Genomic DNA, 24334 nt, shown 5'->3' on the forward strand with positions numbered 1-24334 from the left:
ACGGGCAGGATGGAGAAGGGGCAGAGCAGGTGACAGCCGAGGACGGGGCAGATGAGGGTGGGGCAGGGCTGCCCTGCCCGGTCCGGGACGGAGCGGACCCGACCCCACCCGACCCCGCGGATCCACGGGGTGGCGGCGCTTGGGGCCGGGCCGGTGGAGCATCACCGGAGCGGGGTATCACCGGAGCGGGGGATCACCATCACCGGAGCGGGGTATCACCGGAGCGGGGGATCACCGGAGCGGGGGATCACCATCACCGGAGCGGGGTGTGGCGGTGGCCGGTGCTGCGGGGAGCGGCCGGAGGAGGAGCCGCAGCCGGCACCTGCGTGCTGGGGGCCCGCGGCTCCGGGCCGGCCCCTCGGCGGAGCCGCCAGACGGCGGCGGCCGGGCTGGGCACTGCCGGCAGCGCATCCCCCGCTCCGCCCCGAGCCGCGGCCATGACCGACAACATCCCGCTGCAGCCCGTCCGGCAGAAGAAGCGCATGGACAGCAAGCACCGCGGAGGGTGAGGGGCTCGGCAGGAGCGGAGCGGGGCGGGGGCGGCGGCCCGAGCCCGGCAGGAGGAGGAGGAGGAGGAGGAGGATGAGGAGGGGGAGGCAGGCGGGCGCTGACAGGTTGCTCCTGACGCCATTGCCGTGGCACGCCCGGAGCGGGGCAGGATCCGGGCGGGGAACGGGAGCGGGGACAGCCCCGGCCGGGAGCGGCTCGGCCCGGCCGCCCTTCAGCGCCGGGGCCGCGGGCACAGCGGGGCAGCAGCGGCCGGAGGGGCCGGGCCGGGGCCGGGCTCCTGCTTGTCATCATCTGTCCCCGCTGTGCCGCACGGCCGGGCTGCAGGACCCCTCGGCCGGGGCTGGCCAGGAGCGCAGGACCGTGGATGCTGCGTGTAACAAAGGCCCCGGCTCCCATTAACTGTATCCGCGCAGCAATACAATATCCTTGTGCGCCGCGGCCCTAAAAGAGACGCTTGGATATGTTTATATCCATGCTTATATCCATGTTTATATCCATGTTTATATCCATGTTTACACCGGTATTCCCATGCAGGAAGTTGAATAAGGAAAATGGTTTTCCAGCACTCTTCCATGATGAAATCGCAGCACTGTGCAGACAGGTTGGTTTGCAGGCAGCAGGGTGTACGTGGTATCCAAGTCACCTGGCTGTCAATTAACTTAATTATCACAGCATTTCATCCGTCCCTGGAGAATTTGTTGTTGTTTTTTTTTTTTTTTTTTAAATGTGGCGGGTGATGTTAGCAAAATAAACCAAAATATTGAAGGAAATCTTCACTATTAGAACAAGGGGAAATATACACGTTTGCCTTGTTTATGTTTTTGGTCGGTAGTTTGGGTTCAGGTTTCTGTAACTGACACTGTTATACACAGTTTATTCAGCATTAGGTTTATTCCTTGTTGTCAGCACTGTTGCTGGTGCTGCTGTGGCAGCAGCAGGGCAGGGAGGTGTGTGTGGTGCAGCTGCAATCCTGTGTCACACGCAGCACTGGGCACAAGGTGCAGCCACCATGGCCTTGCATTTGGTGACGTGATTGAAGGGAGCAGGGCGAGGTGAAGGCCTGGGAAATTTCTCAAAGCTGCTGGAATGGTTTCTTTTCCTGGAGTTCTGTGATCTGCAGCAAGAGCCTCTTGGGTGTTCCGATGTGGTTAGTGCTGCCTAGCAGAACCTGCCCTCAGCTAACCCAAGCTATGGTTCATTGCCTGTGGATCCTGCCTGATTAGCAGCCACAGAGAGGCTTTCCAGTGCTAGCAAAAAACTCCAGCAGCGTGGAAGGAAGCTTGCCTAGGGTTTTTACTCAATAGCAGTTGAAATAAATTGGATTTGGGGTTTCTGCTTGGTGCAGTAGTTGTTTGGGAGTGGGATTTGTCATAAATGAGGAGCCCTTGTTTTAGAGATGTGATCTCTGGGTATTTGATCAAGTGATGGATAGCAAAGCATTGAAGTCAAGCCAGTCCAAACCAGCGTTAGAAGCCATAGAAGAAATCATCCAGCAAGTGGAGGGGTCCCTGGTGTCACAGCCACAAGAGTCCTGGGAACCCTAAGCCATGATCAAGGCCTCCTTTCTTCTGTTTCCTCTGAGGAAAAACCCAAACAAAAGCCATCCAATTTATGTTCCTTGATGCATATGGAAACCTAGGACAAGCAGGTGTTGATGGGCTTCTCTTTACCATAGCCCCAGCTGGTTTCTACTGGGGGGGTTGCCCCACCAGTGGGGGTGAGTTTTCAGACAGATTTTTGTGGGTGCGGTCTCCTGGAATTGGGAGCAGATTTCTGGTCATGAATGACTCTATACAAATCTTTGTTAACTCAAAAGTGAGAAATGCCTAATTCACCTGTAGGGCAGGTGCCATCCCGCAAGGCTTCCATTACCCCCAGCCTGTGGCATGCTTTGAAAGGAAGCCAGGGAGGAACTGGCTCAGGAGCCTTGCAGGGATGAGTGATGGCTCAGACAGCTCTGGTCTGTGTCAGAGAGAAGCCACGTGCTTAGTGAACCGAGCGGGAGAAGTGGGGATCTGCTCCTGAGCACAGCTTCAGTGTGGCTCTTCTCGCTCCCATCAAAGGCTGAGCTCTGAATTCCCGTGCTGTGTGCCTTGGATTCAGCCGTGTTCACGCCAAGGCTGGGCTGCAGCACTCTGGAGAGCACTGGGAGCAGGGAAGCCTGGCATCACCTGCACAGCTCTGCTGGGATGGGACTGAGCCCCAGCTCCCCGGGGCCCAGCGCTGCCGGGGAGGGAGCGGCGAGCTCTGGAGCTCAGCACATGACACAGGCTTTCCCCTAAATAGCTCCTGGTGTCAGTCCTCAATCCTGCAAGGCTGCTTTTCAGGCAGCACACTGCTGTGCTGATGGAAAGGCCTGGCTGCTGCAGGGGAAGGAGGCGAGGAGGAGCTCTGCAGAGGGAGCGCTTGGCGAGGCCATCGCGCTGCCTGCGCGCTCCGGCTCCGTGGGAAACGGCAAATCCCATCTCACAGTCAACACAGGCAGCTCCTGCCCTCAGCGTGCCTGTGTGGGTGTGCCTTGGCACGGGCTGCCATGCATTCCCACTGCCAGGCTGCAGGAACTGCAGCTCTGCCCCTTCCAGAGCCGCACCAGCTGCACGGCCTGCAGCGGAACGTTCCGGAACGCGGCACGTGCCGTGTCTCGTGGGCAGGTGCATAAAGGGGTGAGGTGCACTGGTTTTCTGGTTTTCTTTAGCTGTGGAAAATCTGTCCCCTGCTTTTGGAATAATGTCACGTGGGGGGTTGGTTTGTGTATTACAGGTGCAGGCACAGCCCATGAGGGTCACAGAAGCAGAATCTGAGAAATGGGCTTGGTTTAGAAGTGACTAAATACATGAACTAAATGAACTTCAGCACTAATTTGACAAATGCTACCTCAGCGTTGCACAAATGTGGCACTTTTTTCCCCAATGGGTGTGTTTTACATGGAAGCATTTTTCATTTTTACTTCAAATACTTCTCCGTCAAGCACGCTGCATTTATAAATAAAACCTGCTTCTTGCTAGTGGCTGTTCACCTGGCAGCTGCCAGTCAGTCTGCTGTTACTGCCTCTTACATCATCACTGGGAAAGAGTTTTTGTAAGCAAATATAATCCCAGGTGGAGTGCAGAGCAGACCTGTTCTTCAGTTCCTCCTGCTCCTTTGGATCCCCCTGCAGATTAAGGGCAGCATCACTTGCAGGACTGAACTTCAGGTACAGTTTGCATCCAGAGATTCTTTGCAGTGGCTGTGACCCTGTTTGAGGATTTGTGAGTTTGTTTCCTGTTGTTATTTTTGCCAAGTTCTGATGTAAAATGTGAATTGCTTATACAGTGCTGTGTAAGCTGTCCTTGTGTATTTTTCATGGTTTTTCTGTAAGATGATAATTTTTAAAGCCCATTATTTACCCTTACTTGCTATTTTTCTGTACTTCAGGGGTTATTGCAGGATTTTTCTTCAGTCCTTCAGCTGCAAAATGGAGAAATGTTTGGGAACGTGTTCCTAAACTTTTATAGAAAACTGTTTACATTTCTGTAACTTTGTGATTCCAGTTCTTGGAAAGTGCACATTAATTTTATCAGTGTTTCTCAGCAGCAATGTAAACTCTCAGCTGTTTTCCTAGACAGTCTTTCCCTTTCCAGGATGTATTCTTTAGATTTCATAATGAAAAACATTTTGTTATTCCTAATAATGCAAATAATTCTCTGCCAGAAACTTCCTCCTGTGCCACGGCCTTTGCTGTGAGCAGAGAATTTTATAGTGATGGAGCAGCCCCTTTCCTCATCTGCATCTCCAAGTTTGTGACTTAAAAACAGGAGTGGTAGCCAGAGAAACAGCAGAACACAGAACTACACAGTGCCTGCAAAATTCTTTCAGGGAGGAGCAAGTAAAGTAACTGGGAAAAGCTGACAGCTCCAGTCAAAAGGACTTTTTATTTAATGAGCACCAAAGGTAATCTGAAAACACACTGGTATGTGCTCAGAGTACTTTGTTTCTGGTACCCATATGAATAATTTTTCTTTTTTACATTAAGACTATTCAGTTTCCAGAGGAGAAAGGGAAAAGGAGAATTAATGATCTTATTGATTCTACCCCAGTGAAGTTTAAGACATCACTGAACATTTTAGAAATAATTAAAAATTAAGGCAATTGGTTATCTTTGGCAGGAGTGGTAAACATCTGCCTGGAAGAACGAGCACATGGTTCTGTGCTTGAGAAATGACTCTGTTCTTACCAAAACTTCATTTTAAACTTATTTCAGCTATTCATGGGCTGGCACTTGAGCAATTTGTGTGAGATAACTTTCCTGCTAGTGCAGGGTTTGGATTGCTGTGTGCCCACCAGCCAAGCACAGGAGGGGAAAACACGGGCACAGAGCAGGTGATAAATAAATAATAAAATCTATAATTTAACAAAATATATCATATCATAAATAAATAAAGCGCTGGGGTGGAGAAGGTGCCTTCAGACAAAAAGCTCGGAATGTTTATGGTGTAAAAGTCAGGATTTGCTGTCAGGACCTTCAGCCCTGGCACGGGAGCTCCTGGCTGAGGCTGCAGCCCTGGGCTGTGATGGAAAGGGATCCCTGGGCTGGGATTCCTGAGTTCTGAGGAACCTCCCCAGTTCAAGTGTTGCAACCTGCAGCTCCCAGGGCTGGTTGTAGTATTCTGTTCACTGAGTACTACATTTTTCTGTAAATACTTCACACACCTCATGCTGTGAGGCTGTGCAGGAGACTCCCAGCAGAAATGCTGGATATTCTTTACTTGGCCATCGATATTTGCCTTCAAAACCTGCTAGGCAGGAAGTTTTTCTTTGGTTTGTCTAATGAGGTTTTCAGTTTGCTTTCCCTGTAATTCAGGAGGTTGCAAAAACTGACTCCAGCCAGGCAGGGATTTCACAAAGCTGTTCTTTTTACTCAGCAGATTCTCCCATGCCCTTTCTTGCTTGCTCTTGGAGCTGCATTATTTTTAGGTTGTTTCTCAAGCCCTGTAGTAGCAGAGCATTTGGAAATCACCATTTTCACAGCAACCAGGGTGTTTGTGGTGGAAATGCTGCCAGGGGTCACCCTCTTGTCAATATTATGGTATAGGTGTGGGGATATTTGGAGTACAATCCCTATAAGAGGCCCAACCTAAAAGATAAACAAAGGTAAATGGTTTCAGATGCCTGATGGCAAGGACTGACTGATTTTTCCTAACTGGAAAGCACATTGTGATGAAATAGGGTGTGTGGGCACTCCCTTGGGTAAAGCTGCTTTTTGGAGCCTTTTCTCCTTTGTGAAAGAAGGAAAATCACTTTTTTCTCCTTTTTTTTTTTTTTTTCTGTAGAGCATATCTATATTCTGTTGGAATCCAAATACCACCATTTCCACTACTTTCTATTCAAATATATTTGGCAAGCAAGTGACTGTTTTTCTTAGGTCTTCACCTGCAAACACAAAAGCAAACTGCAATTGAAAGGTATCCAGCTCATAAAATACACTTTTGTAGTATAGCTTCTGAATTTGAGTGTTTAACACCAATTTTTCCAGTTGTCTGCTCTTGGTAACCAACTGCCTTTCAATGTGGATTTTATACATAAATTTGGGGTAAAAGGATCTACTGGTTAGTTTTTTTAACAAGCAAAAATAATTTGTAGAGGTGACAAAAATTGAGAGTTTCAGGAGCAATTGTAACTTTTTGAAGTGCTTATATTTAGGGTATTTGTATTAATTATGGTTGTATGGCACTACCTAGGGAGCAGTTGAAGAAGGAAATCCACTTAGAAAAGTTAAAGCTGCAGAATAACAGGGAATGTCCCTATCCAGAGGTAAGCAGGCATGGCAGCAGTGGTGCTGCAAGGAAATCAGAATTCCTTTGTGTGTACCTGAAGATGAAAACATCTCCAGTTATTTCATTGCAGCAGTTTGGTTTGGGTGCTCGCTGCTCTCATGGAGTGAGGTTTGGAATGGAGATGAAGGAGTTCCTGGGTGCAGAGTCTGGGATTCCTGCAGCCCTCGGTGGGTGCTGAGCTGTGCCCTGCAGCACTTTGGTCCCAAAGCTTTTCAGAAGAAAAACCTTCCCTGTGCTTGGGTGGCATCTGTGCACTTTGGCTTAGATTGTTCTTGGCACACACTAGAGAAAATCCACCTTTTCAGGGCTTGTCTGTGACTCTTCATGAAATGGAATAATGTCCAAGTAATTTCATTAAACAAATGTCCTTTTGTGTAGTTTTAGAAGAGAGAAAGGTGAGAAATCACCTGGTGAAGTGAAGGTGGTGTGCCTGCCCAGGGAGCGCTGCATCACGTGGTGATTCCTCTTTATTTCTGGAAGCAAAGTCCAGTTTTAGTCCCTTCTGTACCCAGGGAATTGACTGATAACACCTATTGTATTGTATTGTATTGTATTCCTATTCTATTCTATTCATATTTCTATTCTATTCTTATTTCTATTCTTATTTCTATTCTTATTTCTATTCTTATTTCTATTCTTATTTCTATTCTTATTTCTATTCTATTCTTATTTCTATTCTATTCTTATTTCTATTCTATTCTTATTTCTATTCTATTCTTATTTCTATTACTTATTTCTATTATTTCAAGCCAGCAGGGCATGAAACATTAAAAATTTAATTTTGTAGGTAACCACCTTCTGTGTGGTGAGTTGTGAGCTCTGCTCAGTGCACTGTGTGTGCGCTCTGGGAAGACAGGAACTTGCAGAGTGCTTTCTGCACTTCCTTCAGTAGTTATTTCTTTGTTAGCTGTGCATTGAACTGAGCTTTTGGGGCAGAATTCTTGAATCGAGAATGAATCTTTGTGGAAGGATGTTGTGTAAGAACTCTGAAGCTTTTGGTGGTGGATCTGGCTGATGCTGGCTCTCCCAAAGTGAAATTCAGTAGGTCTGTTGTTAAAGGAACAAGGGCATTGGGAAGAGATTGGCTTTCAGAAAGCAGCAGTGACAACAGAAAAATGCCATTTTTGTGGTCTGGGAGGTGATTTTGAACAGAGAGGCATTTTCAAGGTGCAGGAAGGATGGCTGATACATCTCAGCATCTTTCCTGAAGGACCTGACCTTGCTTTGATTCCATGCCTGGAGTAAGGGTTTGTAACGTGGGGCAGGGCATTTCTTGATGAAATTCGTGTGAGCAGAGAGCTCCTGACATCCTCAGCACCGGTCTGAGGGTCCTGGGAGGCACCTGGGGCTGCTGCAGGTGGGCAGGGGGTGTGAGCCAGAGAAGTGTGTTGGAAATGACCTGCTTAATTAACTTTGGTCCTTGTGCAGGTGCTGTGAGTGCTTGAGGTGCTGTGGGAGGAGGGAGCCGCGGCCTCGGACGGTCTGGCTCGGCCACCCGGAGAAGAGAGACCAGAGATACCCTCGCAATGTCATCAACAACCAGAAGTACAACTTCTTTACCTTTCTCCCTGGGGTAAGTGTGACTAAAGTTGCTTTTCACCATCCCACCCCAATGCCTTCCCCATTTTTCAGTGGTTTTACAGTAGACAAGTGCAGAACCTGGAGCTGGGGAAAACGATGGGGTTGTGTTTGGTAGAGTTCATGGCAAGACTGCCTCAGGGCAGGAGCAAACCAGACACAGACCTGTCCTGAGTGTCCAGGACTGCTTCAAAACTGCCCCAGGTCAACATCTAGTCACTAGGAGAGGAGAGCATGCAGAAATGTTTCTGGTGGTTAGTTCAGCGTGCATAACGTTCTCCCTCCTCTTTTTTTATCTGCTTTTCATGTTTTGTTTTGGTTTTTTTTAGGTGCTGTTTAACCAGTTCAAATACTTCTTCAACCTTTATTTCTTGCTCTTGGCCTGCTCTCAGTTCGTGGTTGAGATGAGGCTTGGTGCACTTTACACATACTGGGTTCCTCTGGTAGGTCATTCAAGGTTTATTCATCCAAGAAAGTTTTGGCACTTGACAAAATTTCTTGTGCTGCCTTTTGTGTGGGATGTAATTTTGCACCTTAAATCCTATTTTTAATTTGCTTCCTGAGGCCTGTGCTGTGCATGTTGTAGGGTTTGGACTTTCAGTGCAGTGAGATCCCTGGTAAAAGCCAGAAGGAAGTGAAGGGGCATCTTTGGAACACTGCTGTTAAAATTCTATTTGTTTTGAAGCTTGGATCTCCATGAATTCTCTCTCAAATGCTGTTATTGCATTTGCTGTGTGAATCTGCTGCTGCTTTTGTAGGATCCTGTCCTGTAAATTATATAAATTAAATATACATGACCATAGAGGATCTCTATCTCTGTTGTACAGGCAGTTGTGACTTGTCTGTGCCAGAAAGCAGGATAAGAAAATTCTTTGTTCATTACTGCTGTTAATAGGAGTGTTGGGGCTGGAATGACACATGAGATGACACAGTCAGCTGGAACATGTGGGAATATTTTGGGGTGGTTATTTGAAGGCTCTTGAAACAGCTGAAACCTAAGCTGAGAATAGTTGATGCTTATTTAGTTTTATTTTGGAAAGCAGGTAGGAATTTCTAGGTAAATGAACAAATGCATTTCATTACAATGTTAATTAATTACATCACACATTTAGATATATGTACATACTAGAAACCTGCAGTTTCACATTGCTCCCTTCTTAAAGTTCCCTATTGACAGAGGTGGTCAGTACCTGGTTGCAACTTTCAGCACAAGTTGTAAAAAGTTCATTTTCTCTGATGCATGAGGAGTGTTTTACCTGCTCAGTGAGTCTGAGCTAATAGTCTCTGGTAGAAACAGGATTTTGTGATACTGAGCCCGTAAGGAATTGGCTTGCATGAATTAATTATTTTTTATATAGTGGAGGGCATTATGATGTGGGCATTTCCTCCTGGCAAGAGGAAATGAAATGGCTGCTCACATGCACAGAAAAGTAGGACTGAAGCCTTAGTCAGGCCAACTTGTAATTACACCATGAGTAGTGCACAAAAATATCCTTAGAGTGTTATTTGTGTAGGTGGAGTGTCTGTACATACACATGAAGGCACATGCATTCTCTCTCTAGCTGTACATATAAAAAGGGGTTTTTGGAGATTTCTGTATGAATTTCTATACAAAGAAACCTCCCAGGTGAGCTGTGCTGACTTCAGTGGCTCTGAGGTGGTGAGCACTGAGATTGGAGGGATCCTGCCCTACCCTGGACTTCTCAATTGCTCCGCTGTGAGGGGAAGTGAGATATTTACATTCTTCAGGGAAACTTCACAAATCTTCACAACCCAATCTGCTTGGGTTTAAGCTTTACAAAGATGTGCTTGTGGAGAGCATCATGGTAAAACTGGAAAGGTTCTTAAGCAAGCAGTCTGTTTTCAGCAGCTGCTGTGTGTTTGGTACTGGGGGTTTGCACAGCAGCACATCTCACTGTATTCAGGAAGATCACGTAGAATAAGGAAATGCAGATTGTTGGCGCTGGCACTGATAAATATTGCTGTTATTAGAGGCAGATGTGACTTTTTTCCCTGACCTTTTCATCCCTGCTGTTTCCCCCCGTGCTCCTGGCAGGGGTTTGTGCTGGCTGTCACCGTGATCCGCGAGGCGGCCGAGGAGATCCGATGCTACATGAGGGACAAGGAAGTGAACTCGCAGATCTACAGCAAGCTCACAGCCAGAGGTCGGCTCCGTGGCTCCGGAATCCAGCCCTGCTGACAGCCAGAGCAGAGTTCAGGCCTGGGAGGGGGCTCTGGGCTCCCAGGCACGTGGCTTTGTGGCCACGCTGCTGCTGCTGCTGCTGCGGAGCCCTGGGGTCCGGGTGGCTGCTCCTGGGTGGCTCTGCTGGAGTTTGGGGTTTGCTGAGGGATTTGTGGAATGGTTTGGGTGGGAAGGGACCCTAAAGCTCACCCAGTGCCCCCTCAGCCTGGCAGGGACAGCTCCACTGTCCCAGGTGCTCCCAATGTCCAGCCTGCCAGGGATCCAGGGACAGCCCCAGCTGCTCTGGGAATCCCATCCCAGCCCCTGCCCACCCTAAAGAGCGTAAAAAGACGGTGAGATGTGTGTTTGTCAGCAGCTGATGTAGTTCCTCAGCCTGGCAGGATCAGCTCCTGCATTTCCATCCCCTGCAGCCTCCTCTGCAGCCCTGAGGAGTTTGGAGCCCTGCTTTGAGCGAGCCCAGGCTGGGGCTCAGCTCTGGCCATTCTTTCCAGCTGTGCTGTACCTAACAAATTGAAATTCTCATCTGAGCAATCCGCTGCTGCCTCACTATGGAGTTACTCCTAATACCATGACAAAGATGGTGAGGCCAGGGTTTTGTTTTAAAAAGGGAATGAACTGAATCTGAGCAAGTTTTGGTTCTTTCCCATTTACAATTTCTTATTTATAAAAGTTTATTCCCCTGAATTAATATGCAGTGATGGAAACTTCCTAGATGGATTTTTCTTAGGTGTAGGAAAAGTATGCTGTATTTGTAGGAATAAGGCTGCTTTTCAAATGTAATTGCTTAGGGCTGGATGTATTTCACATGCCAGGAGTTATGAGGCACCTCCAAACTGGGGAGTTTGAGTTTCTGAATATTAAATCCCCTTTTAATAATGTGTTCTTACTACAACACTTAAAATGCTTGGCAACCAACAAAAGCCTCATCCAAGAGGGGTGTACTACATCTATTTAAAGATATAAAAGAGTTGCCTTCTGGATTCTATTCAATGATCTATAAGGGGCCTGACCTCTCCTTTAGTTCTTTTCATATTGCTATTACGTTTCCCATGAATGATTTCCCTCCCCCCAGTCCTTTAACTTTTCTAATTTTGTGAAAGAAACCAAAGAGGATTGGCAGCTGGGCACTAGCTGAAAATCTCAAGCCACTGTATTTAACATGAATTTTGTGCAGAAACAGGAGTGAGACTCTGTAGTGTGGTTTAGAGTAGAAAAAAACATAGCAAATTATTTATGATTGTCACATGGGTTGGGGAGAAAAGTAATTTTGTGTCCCTCACTGAATCTCAGTACTGAATCTTTTGGGAGAGCTGATCATCTCCTTTTCCACTGATTAAAGCCTTAGCACCTCCGGGAATTACCTGGGAGCAGGGAGGGGACTGGTGAGGCTGGGGATGGGGATTTGGGGTTTGATTTATCTCACCCCTTTATACAGTCAGGGGAAGGAGCTGCGTTTTCCAAGGAACCCATCACTTGCTACTCAGAAGTAGAAGCAGCAAATATCAAAATGAATTTGGAACAGCTGATCTAACAGTTAATTTTCAGTGTAGCTGACAGTGGGACTTGGGCTGTTTGCAGGCTGTTTCTTTTCTTGCTGCTGTCGAGCAGCACAGGTCATGCTGCAGGGTTTGGCACAGCCCTGTGCTGAGACCTAATGACAAAAAAACCTCCACCCTAAACCTTTTTTATCTTTTTACCCAGATGATCCATTTATGTTCCAAAACGATGAAACCAGCAAACTTCAAGAAAGCAATTTTCCTTTTTTTTTTTTTTTTTTTAGTGGAAAGCTCTGCGTTTAAAGGAGAGTTGTTTGGATTGTTATAAAAAATAATCAAATTTCAATCCCCTATTCATAAGGCCACAAGCCTCTCTGTGTTCAGGGGTCTGTGTTCTGATCTGCTTGATGGAAAGCTCGAACTGTGCTTGCAAATTCCTGGCTTGTTTTTCTTCTGCTGCAGCCCCCCTCCCTGGGTAACACTGCATAATAGAGAGAAACTCCACAGAAAAGTGGGAAGGGACCTCCTACTGAGGGGTGCTACTTAAGATACAGATCACTGGCATTTACCAGCCATAAAAAAACAATATTTTCCCAAACTCTGCGAGTCCTGCTCCACAGCATAAGGCTACAAAAGGCAGAAGTTTGGTGCAGCACATCAAACAAACCCACCTCCCCTTCTTTTTTTTTTTTATTTTTTTTAGATACCTTTAACTGGTTTTAGTAAACCTCTGGCTTCGTCTTTAATTCCAAATTAAGTGTTTGGATCTGTACTTCAGTGCAGCTTTGCAGGTCTATTGTGAATTTTTGACCTAAGTGCTCACAGAGCAAAAAAGGGCATCTTTTTTGGCTAATATATTTATTACTTGAAATGATCTGCTTTTTGGTACATCCATCACGCTGCAGATTTGGTGATAAATTCAAAGACCATAGCTTAAACTGGAGCAAACTGTTTGCATTTGATTATGTTTATTTTCTTGTCTTTAAAAAAGATAAATCAGGATAGAGCAGAGAATGAAACACATACCAGACAAATTTTAACAACAGGTTTTTTTTGAATGAGAGATCAAGATTATTTCTATTTAAAATGTGATAAACACCAACTTCTATTCTGATTAACTTAAGGAAGTGCAAACTGAAAGTGATAAAAATGCTAAATAAACCTGTGTGTGTTTAGAGGAAGCATTTCTAGTAGCACTATGAAACAGAGGTTTATAATTACAAAAATAGTTAAAAAGCAGAGCAGTACTGGGAAGTGGAACCGTTGTGCTATGAGCTGGTTTTAAACCTGCATGAGAAAACATCCAATGTTTAGGTGGCAGTTTCCCCACAGAAAGAAAAGGGAATTACAGAATTCCCAGGATCAAAATAAAACTAATTCAAATAAGTTTCTTTATGGGAGTCCTGAGTCAAAGGAAACATCTGGTCCTGGCCCTTCTTAGCAGGACGTGTGTGCACGCTGCAGAGATGTCACCCACGGGGGCCAGGGAGGCTGCAGAAGCAGAATTAGCTACCTAAAAAGGGCATCTCATTTATCCAGGAGTTGTAAAAACGTGTGCTGCTTCGAAAGGTCCCCTCTTTGTTTTACCCTCAAACAGCTGAGGTTGGGAGGGTTGTGAACGAGACAAATCTGCTCCAGCTGCTTTGGGTTTTCTCATATTGGAAAAATTTTAAAGCAGATGATCCTGTTTTCAGAATAATGATCCCAAAAGCCTTTTATGTGCGTAATGATAGGAAATCGTCACGTTACAGCTTTGTCCAGGCATTCATTTTTCTTTTGCTGAATGATTTTTTTACCTCATTAAGGCAAAGCTTACAAAAGTTTGCCTGAACCCTGCAGGTAACGCTGCTTCTACTGACAGTCCCCAGATAAATCCTTGTGATCTTTAAGGAATACAGAAAATATGGTTAAACAAATCCCCAGCTTTTTTGCATTTTGGGAATGGCTGTGCCTGTGTGGGGAGAGCACACGGGCTTTTTCTGCCCCCCTTCCTTTGCACGGGGGAATATTCAAAAGCACTTTTTGTTGTTTTGTGAATAACCGTATTAAAAGGGGACGAAGAGATGTTATCTGTCAGACCCTTTTAGTGTCATAGTACCTAACTTTGTATAGCCCATACAGAAGACTGCCAGGGATGCTTTTTTTGATCCTCTTGGAGTGCAGCTTTTCTTTTCAAGCCCCAGCGTAATGGACTCTTAATCCCCGGTTTGCTTCCTGCCCCGGCAGAGATGTCTTTAGCCCAGCATTCGTTTTGTTTACCTTTTTTTTTTTTTTTAATTTAACAAAAAAACCCAAAAAAAACCCTAAAAAGAAACCTCACAAGGCAAACTCCAGAATCCATGAAAGACCTATGAGATATTTGTGAAATGGGCCATGACTGCTTATAATTTGTAGGAATAATTACAGCATGCAAGGAAGTCTGCATTTATTAGCAGCAGTGATGAAGCATGTTGTTAAGCACACAGTGTGTCACCAAAGCAGCAGGCTGCCCCCAGCCCAGAATGGCTTTCATTGTTAATTTGGAGCAGAAACACTGAAGCATATCCTGAGAAGGATGCTAATGAAGGGACTGCCAGTAGTAAAATCCCAGTGACCTTTGTGCTTTGTGCTAATTTCTATTCCCCCTCCCTTCCCCCTCCTGCTTTCCCCCTGAGCTGCTATCTGGCCAGTTAGCCTGTGAATTTTGAGGTACAGTAGGAGTGTTGTCCGTGCCAGGGTGAGCTCCACGTGCCTCCCCCACTTCCACTCAAACCACAGCAGATTAAAGAGGCTTTTGTTGAAATATAACAGACACATAGAGGTAGGGTTCAAATTAACTGATTATAAATCACTAGTTAGTCTGAGAAGGCAAATCTAGAGCTGGCTAATGATTTGAAATTGCTAGCCAATTGTTAAATTAATCCCCTGTTTTAAAGCAACTGGGAAATGTTTGACAGCTGCACAGGAATAAATATTTACATGATTTCTGTAGGACCTGTTCTCTGCTTGTTTGGTTGGTCCTGCAAGAGGCAGAGGAGGGGTGGCAGAGCTGAGCCAGAGTCTGGAGCTGCAGCAGGGGAGGAAATGAGCCTGGATTTTGGATGGACCCACTGGACCTTCAGCTTCAGGCCTTGGCTTGAGACTCGAGCTTTACATTTCCAGGCACCTGAGGAAAAGGAGCTGGATTTGATGGTCCCCTGCTGTAACTTTGTGTTCTTGCTCTGTCGTCTGCCTGACACTGAAAGCGTTTTTGAGTTCATGAGTTGAGCAGTACAAAAAGGAGTTTTAGGAGTTGTTTCAGAGCCATGGCTAGGGAGTGGCTGGGGCTCTCTGCATTCAGGGCTGAGGTCTGGAGCTGTTACATGAGGAGCTTTCAGCCCTTTTTGGGAGACCCACCCAAAGGGCTCAGGAGGTCTCCACAGGGCAGCACTGCCCAGTTCCTGTGGTGGAAACATTTCCCATTTTCTCCCCCATAGTGCAGTGCAAGGAGGGGATGGGAGGAGCAGCACACAGCACCCCAAACCTGTCCTGCTCTGCTCTAACACCAACACCTTTCCTTTGCAGGGACTGTCAAGGTGAAGAGCTCAAACATACAAGTGGGTGACCTCATCATTGTGGAAAAGGTTTGTCTTTATATTCATCTTTCCTGTGTGAAGTACTTTTTTTCTTTTTCACAACCATAGAAAATGAGATCTTTTGAATTCCTACTTACTTTACAATAGGCTTAGAATATCAGGTGTTGAACACAAGTTAAAATATTTAATCACTTTACAATGTTCCTCCACCTCACCAATAACATCATTATCTTTACAAATGAGGGCAAATCTGTAGGCATGCACCTATATTTTTTTACTTACACTATAGCAAGAGTTTCCCTATCCTTTCTGTGACTGTTGGACAGGTTAAACACCTGGAACAAATGCAGCACCCAGGTGTTTCTTTGGGTATGAGCCCTGCAGTTCTGGGAGACTCAGTGATCCCTTTGTAGGTACTGCTACATACTGGTATATTTCCCCCTTTATACAACTTTTAATGTGGTTTTCTTAATCCACTGATTTTGTTTTTCCTACCCACTGTCTGCAAGCAGCTGTGACCTCTAAAACCATTAGTGTGAAACTAGTCAGTGCAAAAAGAGAAACTTGGTAGCTGCAGATTCCAGATACAACCTTTCTGCTAACGTTGGACTCCTTGAAAGGAAACCAGCACTAGTTTAAGATTCCTTCATACTTCTAGAATTACTCTCCAGCCCTTTTGTAAACCTAACCCTTGAGTCTGGTCAGTGGGAGCTGGCACCAGTTATTATCCTGCACTTGGAATTCTGCAGGGAAGCGGGTTGAGGATTGAAAGCAAACTGAACCCCAAGCTGCCGGCTGACAAAGGAATCCTCTTTGTGCCTTTGCTGCTCTGGGGAAGGCGCTGCACACGCGTGCAGGGCTGGCTGCACAATAATGGCCTTTCTTCTCCTCCCAGAACCAGAGGGTCCCTGCTGACATGATCTTCCTGAGGACGTCGGAGAAGAATGGTAAACATCTGGAACCAATTGTCAAAATAGCCATTAACCTTTCACTGGTTGTTTGGAGAAAATTATCTTTTGGAAAAGGGAAAGAAATAGATAATAGTAAAATTTTAGAGAGAGAGGGAACTCCAGTGGCTTTATGGACCACCACTTCTCAGGATGTTATACTCTAGTTTTGTTTGCCAATCAAAGAATGTAGGGGTTGAGTCCAGGGTAAATGAATCTGGTTGCATTTTAGATATATTTACTTACTGTTCAGGCTTGTTTTGTTAAGTGTGGGATAAGGAAATGTTTGATCTGAAGGATTAGAAAACAGATTAATGGGAACATTTCAAGTGTCTATAAAGTATAGCACAGAGAGCTCTGGCCTAGTGGAAGGGAAGGAATGCGATGCAGGAACGTCATCCTTCCATTATCAACCAATGTAAGTCAGGCACTGTTTCCAGACAGAGAGGGATATGAATACCCTAGGGGGGAAGCCATGCCATGAGTTACCTGCAGATGTGCCTAGGACAGAGGAGGAAGGGTCCCTGACTGCTGTTCCCATTCCCAGGCTCCTGCTTCCTCCGCACGGACCAGCTGGACGGGGAGACGGACTGGAAGCTGCGGCTGCCGGTCACCTGCACCCAGCGCCTGCCCACGGCCTCTGTAAGCTCCTGCTGCACAGCCTCTGCTTGGGAGCTGTGGACATGCTTCACCTGAGCACGTGTGGCTGCTGCAGTCCTGCTTTTTCAGGCTGTGGTTTCTTCTCTGGGGCGCAGACACCTGATAAGTGCCGGGAGTGTCTCGGGTGTCACCCCAGGTGTGTTCCCTGTGGGACTCTTGGGCTGCAGTAGGTATGGAGACAAGTCAGTTCCAAGTCATGCTGAGGAGCTCTTGGTGGAGCATTCTGGTAAGGCTTTTGTTTTTTGTAAGCTGTGGCTGACTGATGGATGTGTGTGTTTGACAGGACCTGCTGCAAATCCGCTCCTACGTCTACGCAGAAGAGCCCAACATTGACATCCACAACTTTGTGGGGACCTTCACCAGGGTGAGTCTGCAGGCACGGGCTTGAAACCAACCAGGGATCCACCAGGGTTAATGAAAATTCTCCATCCTGTCAGAAATTCCCCTGCCAACTCGCTCATCATCCCTCTCCAAACACCTCTGTGGGACTCTTCTCATCCTCTGCTCTTTTGCATTACTGACAAGTTTATTTTTCACTTTTTCCCATTGTAGGAGGACAGTGACCCTCCAGTAAATGAAAGTTTAAGCATAGAAAACACCCTGTGGGCCAGCACAGTGATTGCATCAGGTAAGGTGGAGAGCCATGGAAAACTGTTTATAAGGGAATATGTTAACAATTTTTAAAGGTATTTCTGTGATGGAATAATAATTCTGTCAGTTGGAGAAATTAGCAGTTGGAATGAGGTTTCCCCCTTGTCCTAACACCTCTGGGGAGCTGAGCTGACATCTAATTGCCTCTTGGACATTCTGAGATGAGAAAGAAGTGGAGTGGCCTTTGGGGCCCTTCTTTAGCATCTAGGACCAGAATAGCACTTAATTGCTCTGCACATTGACATCCTAATCTGTAACAGAAATGGTGTCAAATGGATTTGGGGAACAGAAGCTGAGATGAAAGATTTCCAGGTAAGTGCTTCCATTGAGTTTATCCTATATACTCTCAAAAAAGGGGAAAAAATCAAGTCTTTGACAGATTTTGACTCATATATACGATAAACTCCCGAGGCCTGAGATTAATCAGTGCCCCCTTGTAGAGGCTTGTCAAAGTAAAAGCCTTTTCCTCTCCTGCCCAGTGTGTTTGCAGAGTTTGCTGGGCAGTAGCTGGAGGAGAGTGGTATTCTGGAGTCCAGTTCTGGAATTAAACTTGTCAAATGGAGAGACTTGACAGTGCATTTGCAAATAAAATTTCAAAGGGTTTATTTGATTGAGTCTGTTTGAAAAGGCCATGAACCAACTGGAAACACTCCTCTTTTACAGAGCAGTGTGTCTTCAAGCTTTGTCTAGTCCTGCCAGGTGCTTCCTCTCATTTTGACTGACTTATCAATACAATACTCAACTTTGTTTCTCCTGTGGTAATAACAACTAGCATGTTGTAGGTTATTTCTGTTAGGAGGAAAGGTGGATATTCATTTTCCTCTGCTGTGAGTGGAAGCTGTGGGGTTGTGGTGCCGTCTCACTGGGGCAGCCCCTGTAGGATGAAGCAGAGCAATGTGTCTTTCTCCATCTGCTGCAGGAGGGCTGGGTCTGACTGACTGTTTGCAGTGGATTTGGAGTGGCTGTGCCATCTGCTGATCTGAATTGTGATGATCTTACCACCTGCCATCTGGCTCCTGGGATTTGTTGTTGTTTTTGGGGGTGGTATTTTTTTAAAGGAATGTTTCTCAGCATATTTTTAGAAACCACCTCTCTTGAATCAGCCTTTTTTAAAAATAAGTCACTTGCAGCTTGTTAAAACTTTGATCCTCAGTGAGAGCAGGGGAACAGTGGAGTATACAGCAGCAATAGGCAGTAGTGCTGCTTTGAGAGTTGGTTCTCTCCATTTTTACAGACTCCTAACACTGGGCAATAGCAGCTTTGAAACTGCTGATGGTAGATAGATTTTTCTTTGTGGCTCCTAAGAGAAATCCCCTAGAAACCCTGTAATTTATGGTGCTAAACTGAATTATGTTTCTGCAAGGAGAAAATTGAGAACTTGGTTGCTCTCAGCTCTTTAGCAACAGTGGGACAGAGCATTCAAAATCACTGATGGGCTCCCAGCAGCTCCATCTGTTACAGGAAGGTAGGAGTTGGTATGATTCACTTTGTGGTAGGAGCAGTATCTAGATATACACTGAAAGTAAATTGTAGATTTTAAAATAAGGTAATTCTGTCTTTGAGCTCTGGAATTCATTGGATTTGCTCAGATTGTGTCAGCCTTTACCAATAAATAACCACAGGCCAGAGCTGGTTTAATTTTGACACACAAGGAGGGTCTGGTGGAAGGCAGCACCAACGTGGGATTCCAAGTGGTGGGAGGAAATCCAAGAAATCCTGCATCCCTACCAACTTTTATTTGTAGTGTGGAGAGACAAGTGGAGCAAAAGGGGGTCAGGGAAAGTAGAGCACAGCTGGCTGCTCTTCCCATGAGCTGATGGAATCTGTGGTGCTGCATCACCTCCAGCCTGGGAGGATGTTTCCTGTTCCAGTCTGTGTTTTCACTGGTGTTGTGTTGCAGTTACCAGCTTTTTGAATTTCTGGTTGCTTCTGAAATTAGCCTGCTGAAAATCCTTTCCACTTGAGAAGTATTTTTATGGAGGAAACTTTTATGTGTGCAGGTACTGTGGTGGGAGTTGTCCTCTACACGGGCAGGGAGCTGCGCAGTGTGATGAATACCTCCAACCCAAGAAGTAAGGTATGCTGAAGAAACAGGTTCATAATAAATAACAAGGGTCAGAAACTGATCAGTTTTAAAAAGAAGGTGCTTCCAAATACTCTATGTACACACTATAGGGATAACCTCATAAGAATAATTCAATTTCCAGCCTGTGGTCTAAGATAGTTACCATAACAGAACCTATTTCTCCTGACTTTTTTTCATCCTGTTTTACTTGTGTCTTCTCACTTTTTTTAAGATTGTCAAAACCATGGTTTTATATGTTAATAATGAGACAGTCTCAGTTAGAATAGAAAAGCTTCTTCTGCTGCATTCTTCCACTGTAGCAAAGCTGAGACACGGTGCAGGGATGTTTGCACAGCCTGCAGCTTTGGCAGCTGAGTCCTCTCACACCTCTGCATCCTCTGCTTAGCTTCCAAGGGATGGAAATCTCATTTAATAAGCTGGCAGGGGTATTGATTATAAATTCAAATCTGTTTGTAGTGACTAGTGGGGAATGGCTCTTTGGATGGAATGGCAGTTCACTCCTTTGTGAATATTTCACCGAGCTGATGTCTTCATCTGTGTGCCTGAAATCTCCCCTTGCTGCTGTTCTAGATTGGCCTCTTCGACCTGGAGGTGAACTGTCTCACCAAGATCCTGTTTGGGGCTCTGGTGGTGGTGTCCCTGGTCATGGTGGCCCTTCAGCACTTTGCAGGCCGTTGGTACCTGCAGATCATCAGGTTCCTGCTGCTGTTCTCCAACATCATTCCCATCAGGTAAGGGACAGCTGTCAGTGCTTGCCAGCAGAACTCTGCCTGCTTGGGGTTCCTCCTTGCTTCTAGCTCGGGCAGACTGAGCTCTGCTGCTCCTCCTTTCACACCTAAGCAAGGCCAGAAGTAGAAATGAAGTTACTGCTCAAACATCAGAATTGCTTTGTTGTTTCTGCTGAATTTGTTCGACTTACTAACCCATCCACTGGCTCAGGCTGTGGATTAGGCATTTAAATTCCCTTCTGTCAGTGTTTGGACTACCTGGTTACTGTGATGAGAACAGAGCAAAAAATGGAAAAGGAGGGTGTTTTATAGATCTGTAGGGGAATTCATTTAGAGGCCAATGAAACTTTAATATTAAATTGTACTGTATTAGTCAGTAGATGAGGAACTTACTTTGCATGCAGGACTGGGATTCATTTCAGTTCCATTTTTAATCTGCTCTCTGGTATCCATCACTGTCTTTACTCTGTGTCCATCTTCCCCTCAAATCACAATATCTGCTCTTCCCATTGTAATTTTATCATCTGTCTTTGGACCGCAGTGTAATTACATTTGCTACCAGAGCACTGACTTTGAACAAACTTCTCCTGAAACTCCCCTTTGGGACCTCAGACTCACTGTGGAACTTGTCCTTTCATTGCACTGTGGCAATTCACAAGGATTTTTTCCAAGGTTTACCTGGTGATACTTTTTATTTTTCTTTTTCCTGCTGTGCAGTTTACGTGTGAATCTGGACATGGGGAAGATCGTGTACAGCTGGGTGATCCGCAGAGATTCCAAAATCCCTGGCACTGTGGTTCGGTCCAGCACTATCCCTGAGCAGCTGGGGAGGATTTCCTATTTGCTTACAGACAAAACAGGTATTGGTGGAGAAAATACAGCTTTGAGTTGTGTTATGCTGTTTGGATTTTGTTGTGGTTTTGGCCAGGAAAAGAGGATAATGTGAGATTTCTTTGGACTGAAAGAAATAATTTCTAGTCCATTCAATTTCCTGAGAATTTTACAATATGATTTAATCAGGTTTTGAAAATTCTGCTTTTTGTTTTGTTCTGAATGTGCTCTAGGTAAGGTGGGACAGGAATATTACACCACTTAAAGCACACTATAAAAACAGAAGCTGAGGGCAAAAACAAAATTAAAATCAACTTTTTAGAGCTAGTTTTCAAGGCCAGGTTAAGATAACTCTCATAGGAGGCAGAAGCTGTCTGCTGCTGTCCTTACACTTCTGAAGCTGAGCTTGAATTGAGGGCCTGAACTGTAATGAAAGGCTCAGTCTGACATAAAATCCTGGCCCCACTGAAGTAGTTTCCAATTCCTTTTTGGTTCCAGTGGGACCAGAACTATGCTTGCAGCTCCTGCTGGCATTGACTGCGGGGTGAATCTCACTCTTATTTACACACCCACACTTCCCAGGAGCAGGAGCCCTCGGGTTTAGTAATGTTGGGGTTTTTGGCAGCCTGGATGTGCTGGGGTGAGCAGCTCAGGTTGTGTGCTGGAGGTGTGCTGGGGAATGGGGTGGTGTTCCCCTCCATGGTGCTGCTTTTCCCAGGGACTCTCACCCAGAACGAGATGGTTTTCAAGAGGCTCCACCTGGGAACGGTGGCCTACGGCCTGGACTCCATGGACGAGGTGCAGAGCCACATATTCAGCATTTACACACAGGTACAATTCACTGCCTTCCCTGACTCCCTGGTCCCAAAAGTCTCCCACGTCACTGGGCTGATGGGGGATTCATGTGGGGTCTGCTCATGAGCTGCTTTTGGGAAAGTGTGAAGGTCACTGGATGCTTAATGCATCAATAATGTCGTGATTGCCTGTTTTGTTCTGTGGGTTGCTCACATCACATGCAAGTGTGTGTGCCCGTGTCTAAATTCACTTTTATTTCAATATCCAGCAATCTCTTCTCTTTCTCCTTCCTAGCATTTGGTTCTTCTCTTGGTGTTGAGACCCTTAAATGACATAATTGTATTTAAAAAAGAACAATGAAAAACCCCCAAATCACAAACCCCCAGACTTCAGCTTTATTTGCCTCCATTTTATACCGAATCTCTAGAGAAAACTTGACTACTGGTTAATTATTTGCCAAAGTGTCCAGTGTTTGTCAGGAGCATTTGGGTGACTGGCCAGTCCCGTGTGAGAGCAGTGACTGAGTGCACTCCAGCTGAGGGATTGCTGTTGGATTTTGGCAGCAGTGCTGATGAGCAGCGATACTAAATTTGAAGATCTTATGGATCCTAATCTCTAGTGTGGAAAATAACGTGTGGAATTAGCCTGGTAATGGATATGTCTCATAAAACTTTCATAATTACCAAGTGAGATTCCTTATAATGAGAAGCATTTGCTGGCAATGATTCATTTTGAACTGTAGTTCTTAGTCTTTGCTCTTATTTTTACCATGTTGTGGCCCTTTGACCTGGAAGTGAAACTTTTGTCCTCTTGACACTAAAGGTTAACAGAGCAGGAAACTGGATCACTGTGTGTCCCTTCTCCAACTGGGATAATTTAGTAATTGTGCAATTATCTGAAGACTCCCATTCTGATACTAAAAATAGTAATAAGAAATAAATGAATGTAATTAAGATTTTCTAGCTCCATACGATTCATCTGTTTTGTGTTTTCACCAATTATATTCTCTTGCACACGAAACCCGAGTGACTCTAAATTTCCCAAACCGCTGTTTGTGGAGTAAAGCAGCGTTTGCTCTGAGTTTATTGAGGTGGGTGTGTCACCTCACCTCAATAAAAGAAAAAGGGGCTTTTTCTTGGTGTGCTGTCCCAACACATGAATGTTTTTGGGGCAGAGCTCCACGGGTGGCCTGGGTGGAGGCGTGGGAGGGGCGCCCGGTTCTGGGGGACGCGCGCGGTCTGTACAAACTCAAAGTTGGTTTTTTCCCCTCGGTGAGAGCTCGTTGTCTTGTGCCGTGTCCCCCCAGCAGCCTCAGGAGCCCCCGGCCGTGAAGGGGCTGTCTCTGGCCACCAAGGTGCGGCGCACCATGAGCAGCCGCGTGCACGAGGCCGTCAAGGCCATCGCGCTGTGCCACAACGTCACCCCCGTCTACGAGTCCAACGGCGTCACCGACCAGGCCGAGGCCGAGCGCCACTACGAGGACTCCTGCCGGGTGTACCAGGCCTCCAGCCCCGACGAGGTCAGTCTGGGGGCTGCCAAATCACCCGGGTGACCTTGCTGGCTGCCCAAAAACCCCGCGGCTGCGTGAGGGAGGCGCCGCGGTTTAGCGAAGGGGATAGTATTTTAATGCGTTTATTGCTCTGGTGAGCTGTCGATAGATCGTAAGTGCCCTGTCAGCTGCTCTGCCTCTCTGCCTGGAGCTCCACGCTGGTATCTGGCTGTTCTGTCAGCCTCTGCATCACGGAATTTTGCCCCCGTTTCTTCACATTTTGTCTGGGGTATATTTTTCATTTCAACGCTGTGGATCCCTTTGACCACGTTTGGTAAATTATGAGCAACCTTATCTTGTCTGGGGAGGGAGTGAAGTGCACAGGTTGGTTTGGCAGCAGAGCTGGGCCCTGCCAGTTCTCTGTGTGACCAGGGCTGTGCAGGTGACACAGTGGGGAGAAGCTTTAGAGCTCTCCAGAGACTCACTGGAGACTTCTACTGAGCATTTGGGAGATCGGGCTCAATACGGAACTTAAAGTGCTGTTTGCCACCCCCTGCAAAATTTGGGAAAGGTAATTATGGTGGTGTTTCCTTCTGTGAGGAAGACAGGAGGAATAAAATGTGGTTTCATGTATTGCTATGCTTCTTGGATGCTTGCTTCTTGTGTTACTTTTGTTGCACCTGAAGTTTGAGACTTCCCCTGAGGATCCCAGTGACAGTGTGAGATCAAATCACCCTTTTGACTGCATTCAGAGGGTTCTTCCAGTATTGCCTCAAACAAAACCAGCTTTGCCTGATAATGACCTTCCCACCTTTGCCATCAGAAGAGAAGCTGGCTTGCCTCATTGTCAGAGAACTGCTTTGCGTGGAGTTAAATGCCCTCGTTGGAGGCCCGGTTGAGTGAGGCTTTTGGGACTGTTGTGCCACTGAAAAACTGGCACAGAGCTGCTCTGCACATTTACATACATTCAGAATATTCCCTACACTGTTTTTC

At 46.1% G+C, this 24334-nt stretch overlaps 1 protein-coding gene across 2 annotated transcripts in view; it reads left to right on the plus strand.

The window, feature by feature from the left end:
- The first annotated feature begins 348 nt into the window (after positions 1 to 348).
- Positions 349 to 24334, plus strand: part of ATP9A (ATPase phospholipid transporting 9A) — a 45965-nt gene continuing 21979 nt past the window's right edge. Inside the window, exons 1-14 of one of the 2 annotated variants that reach the window (XM_005524867.3) lie at positions 349 to 505; positions 7752 to 7896; positions 8231 to 8344; positions 9958 to 10066; positions 15144 to 15202; positions 16050 to 16101; positions 16649 to 16743; positions 17045 to 17125; positions 17314 to 17389; positions 19413 to 19489; positions 20069 to 20229; positions 20944 to 21086; positions 21776 to 21888; positions 23159 to 23371. In XM_005524867.3, the coding sequence (XP_005524924.1) occupies positions 438 to 505; positions 7752 to 7896; positions 8231 to 8344; positions 9958 to 10066; positions 15144 to 15202; positions 16050 to 16101; positions 16649 to 16743; positions 17045 to 17125; positions 17314 to 17389; positions 19413 to 19489; positions 20069 to 20229; positions 20944 to 21086; positions 21776 to 21888; positions 23159 to 23371 (1506 nt within the window). In that variant the 5' untranslated portion in view covers positions 349 to 437. The remainder of the gene's footprint in view (positions 506 to 7751; positions 7897 to 8230; positions 8345 to 9957; positions 10067 to 15143; positions 15203 to 16049; positions 16102 to 16648; positions 16744 to 17044; positions 17126 to 17313; positions 17390 to 19412; positions 19490 to 20068; positions 20230 to 20943; positions 21087 to 21775; positions 21889 to 23158; positions 23372 to 24334) is intronic. The other variant, XM_088064486.1, reaches the window with a different exon arrangement.

This window comes from Pseudopodoces humilis, chromosome 19, assembly GCF_049639895.1.
Source record: "Pseudopodoces humilis isolate 2021_Gansu_Grassland_sample_001 chromosome 19, ASM4963989v1, whole genome shotgun sequence".
Lineage (NCBI taxonomy): Eukaryota > Metazoa > Chordata > Aves > Passeriformes > Paridae > Pseudopodoces > Pseudopodoces humilis.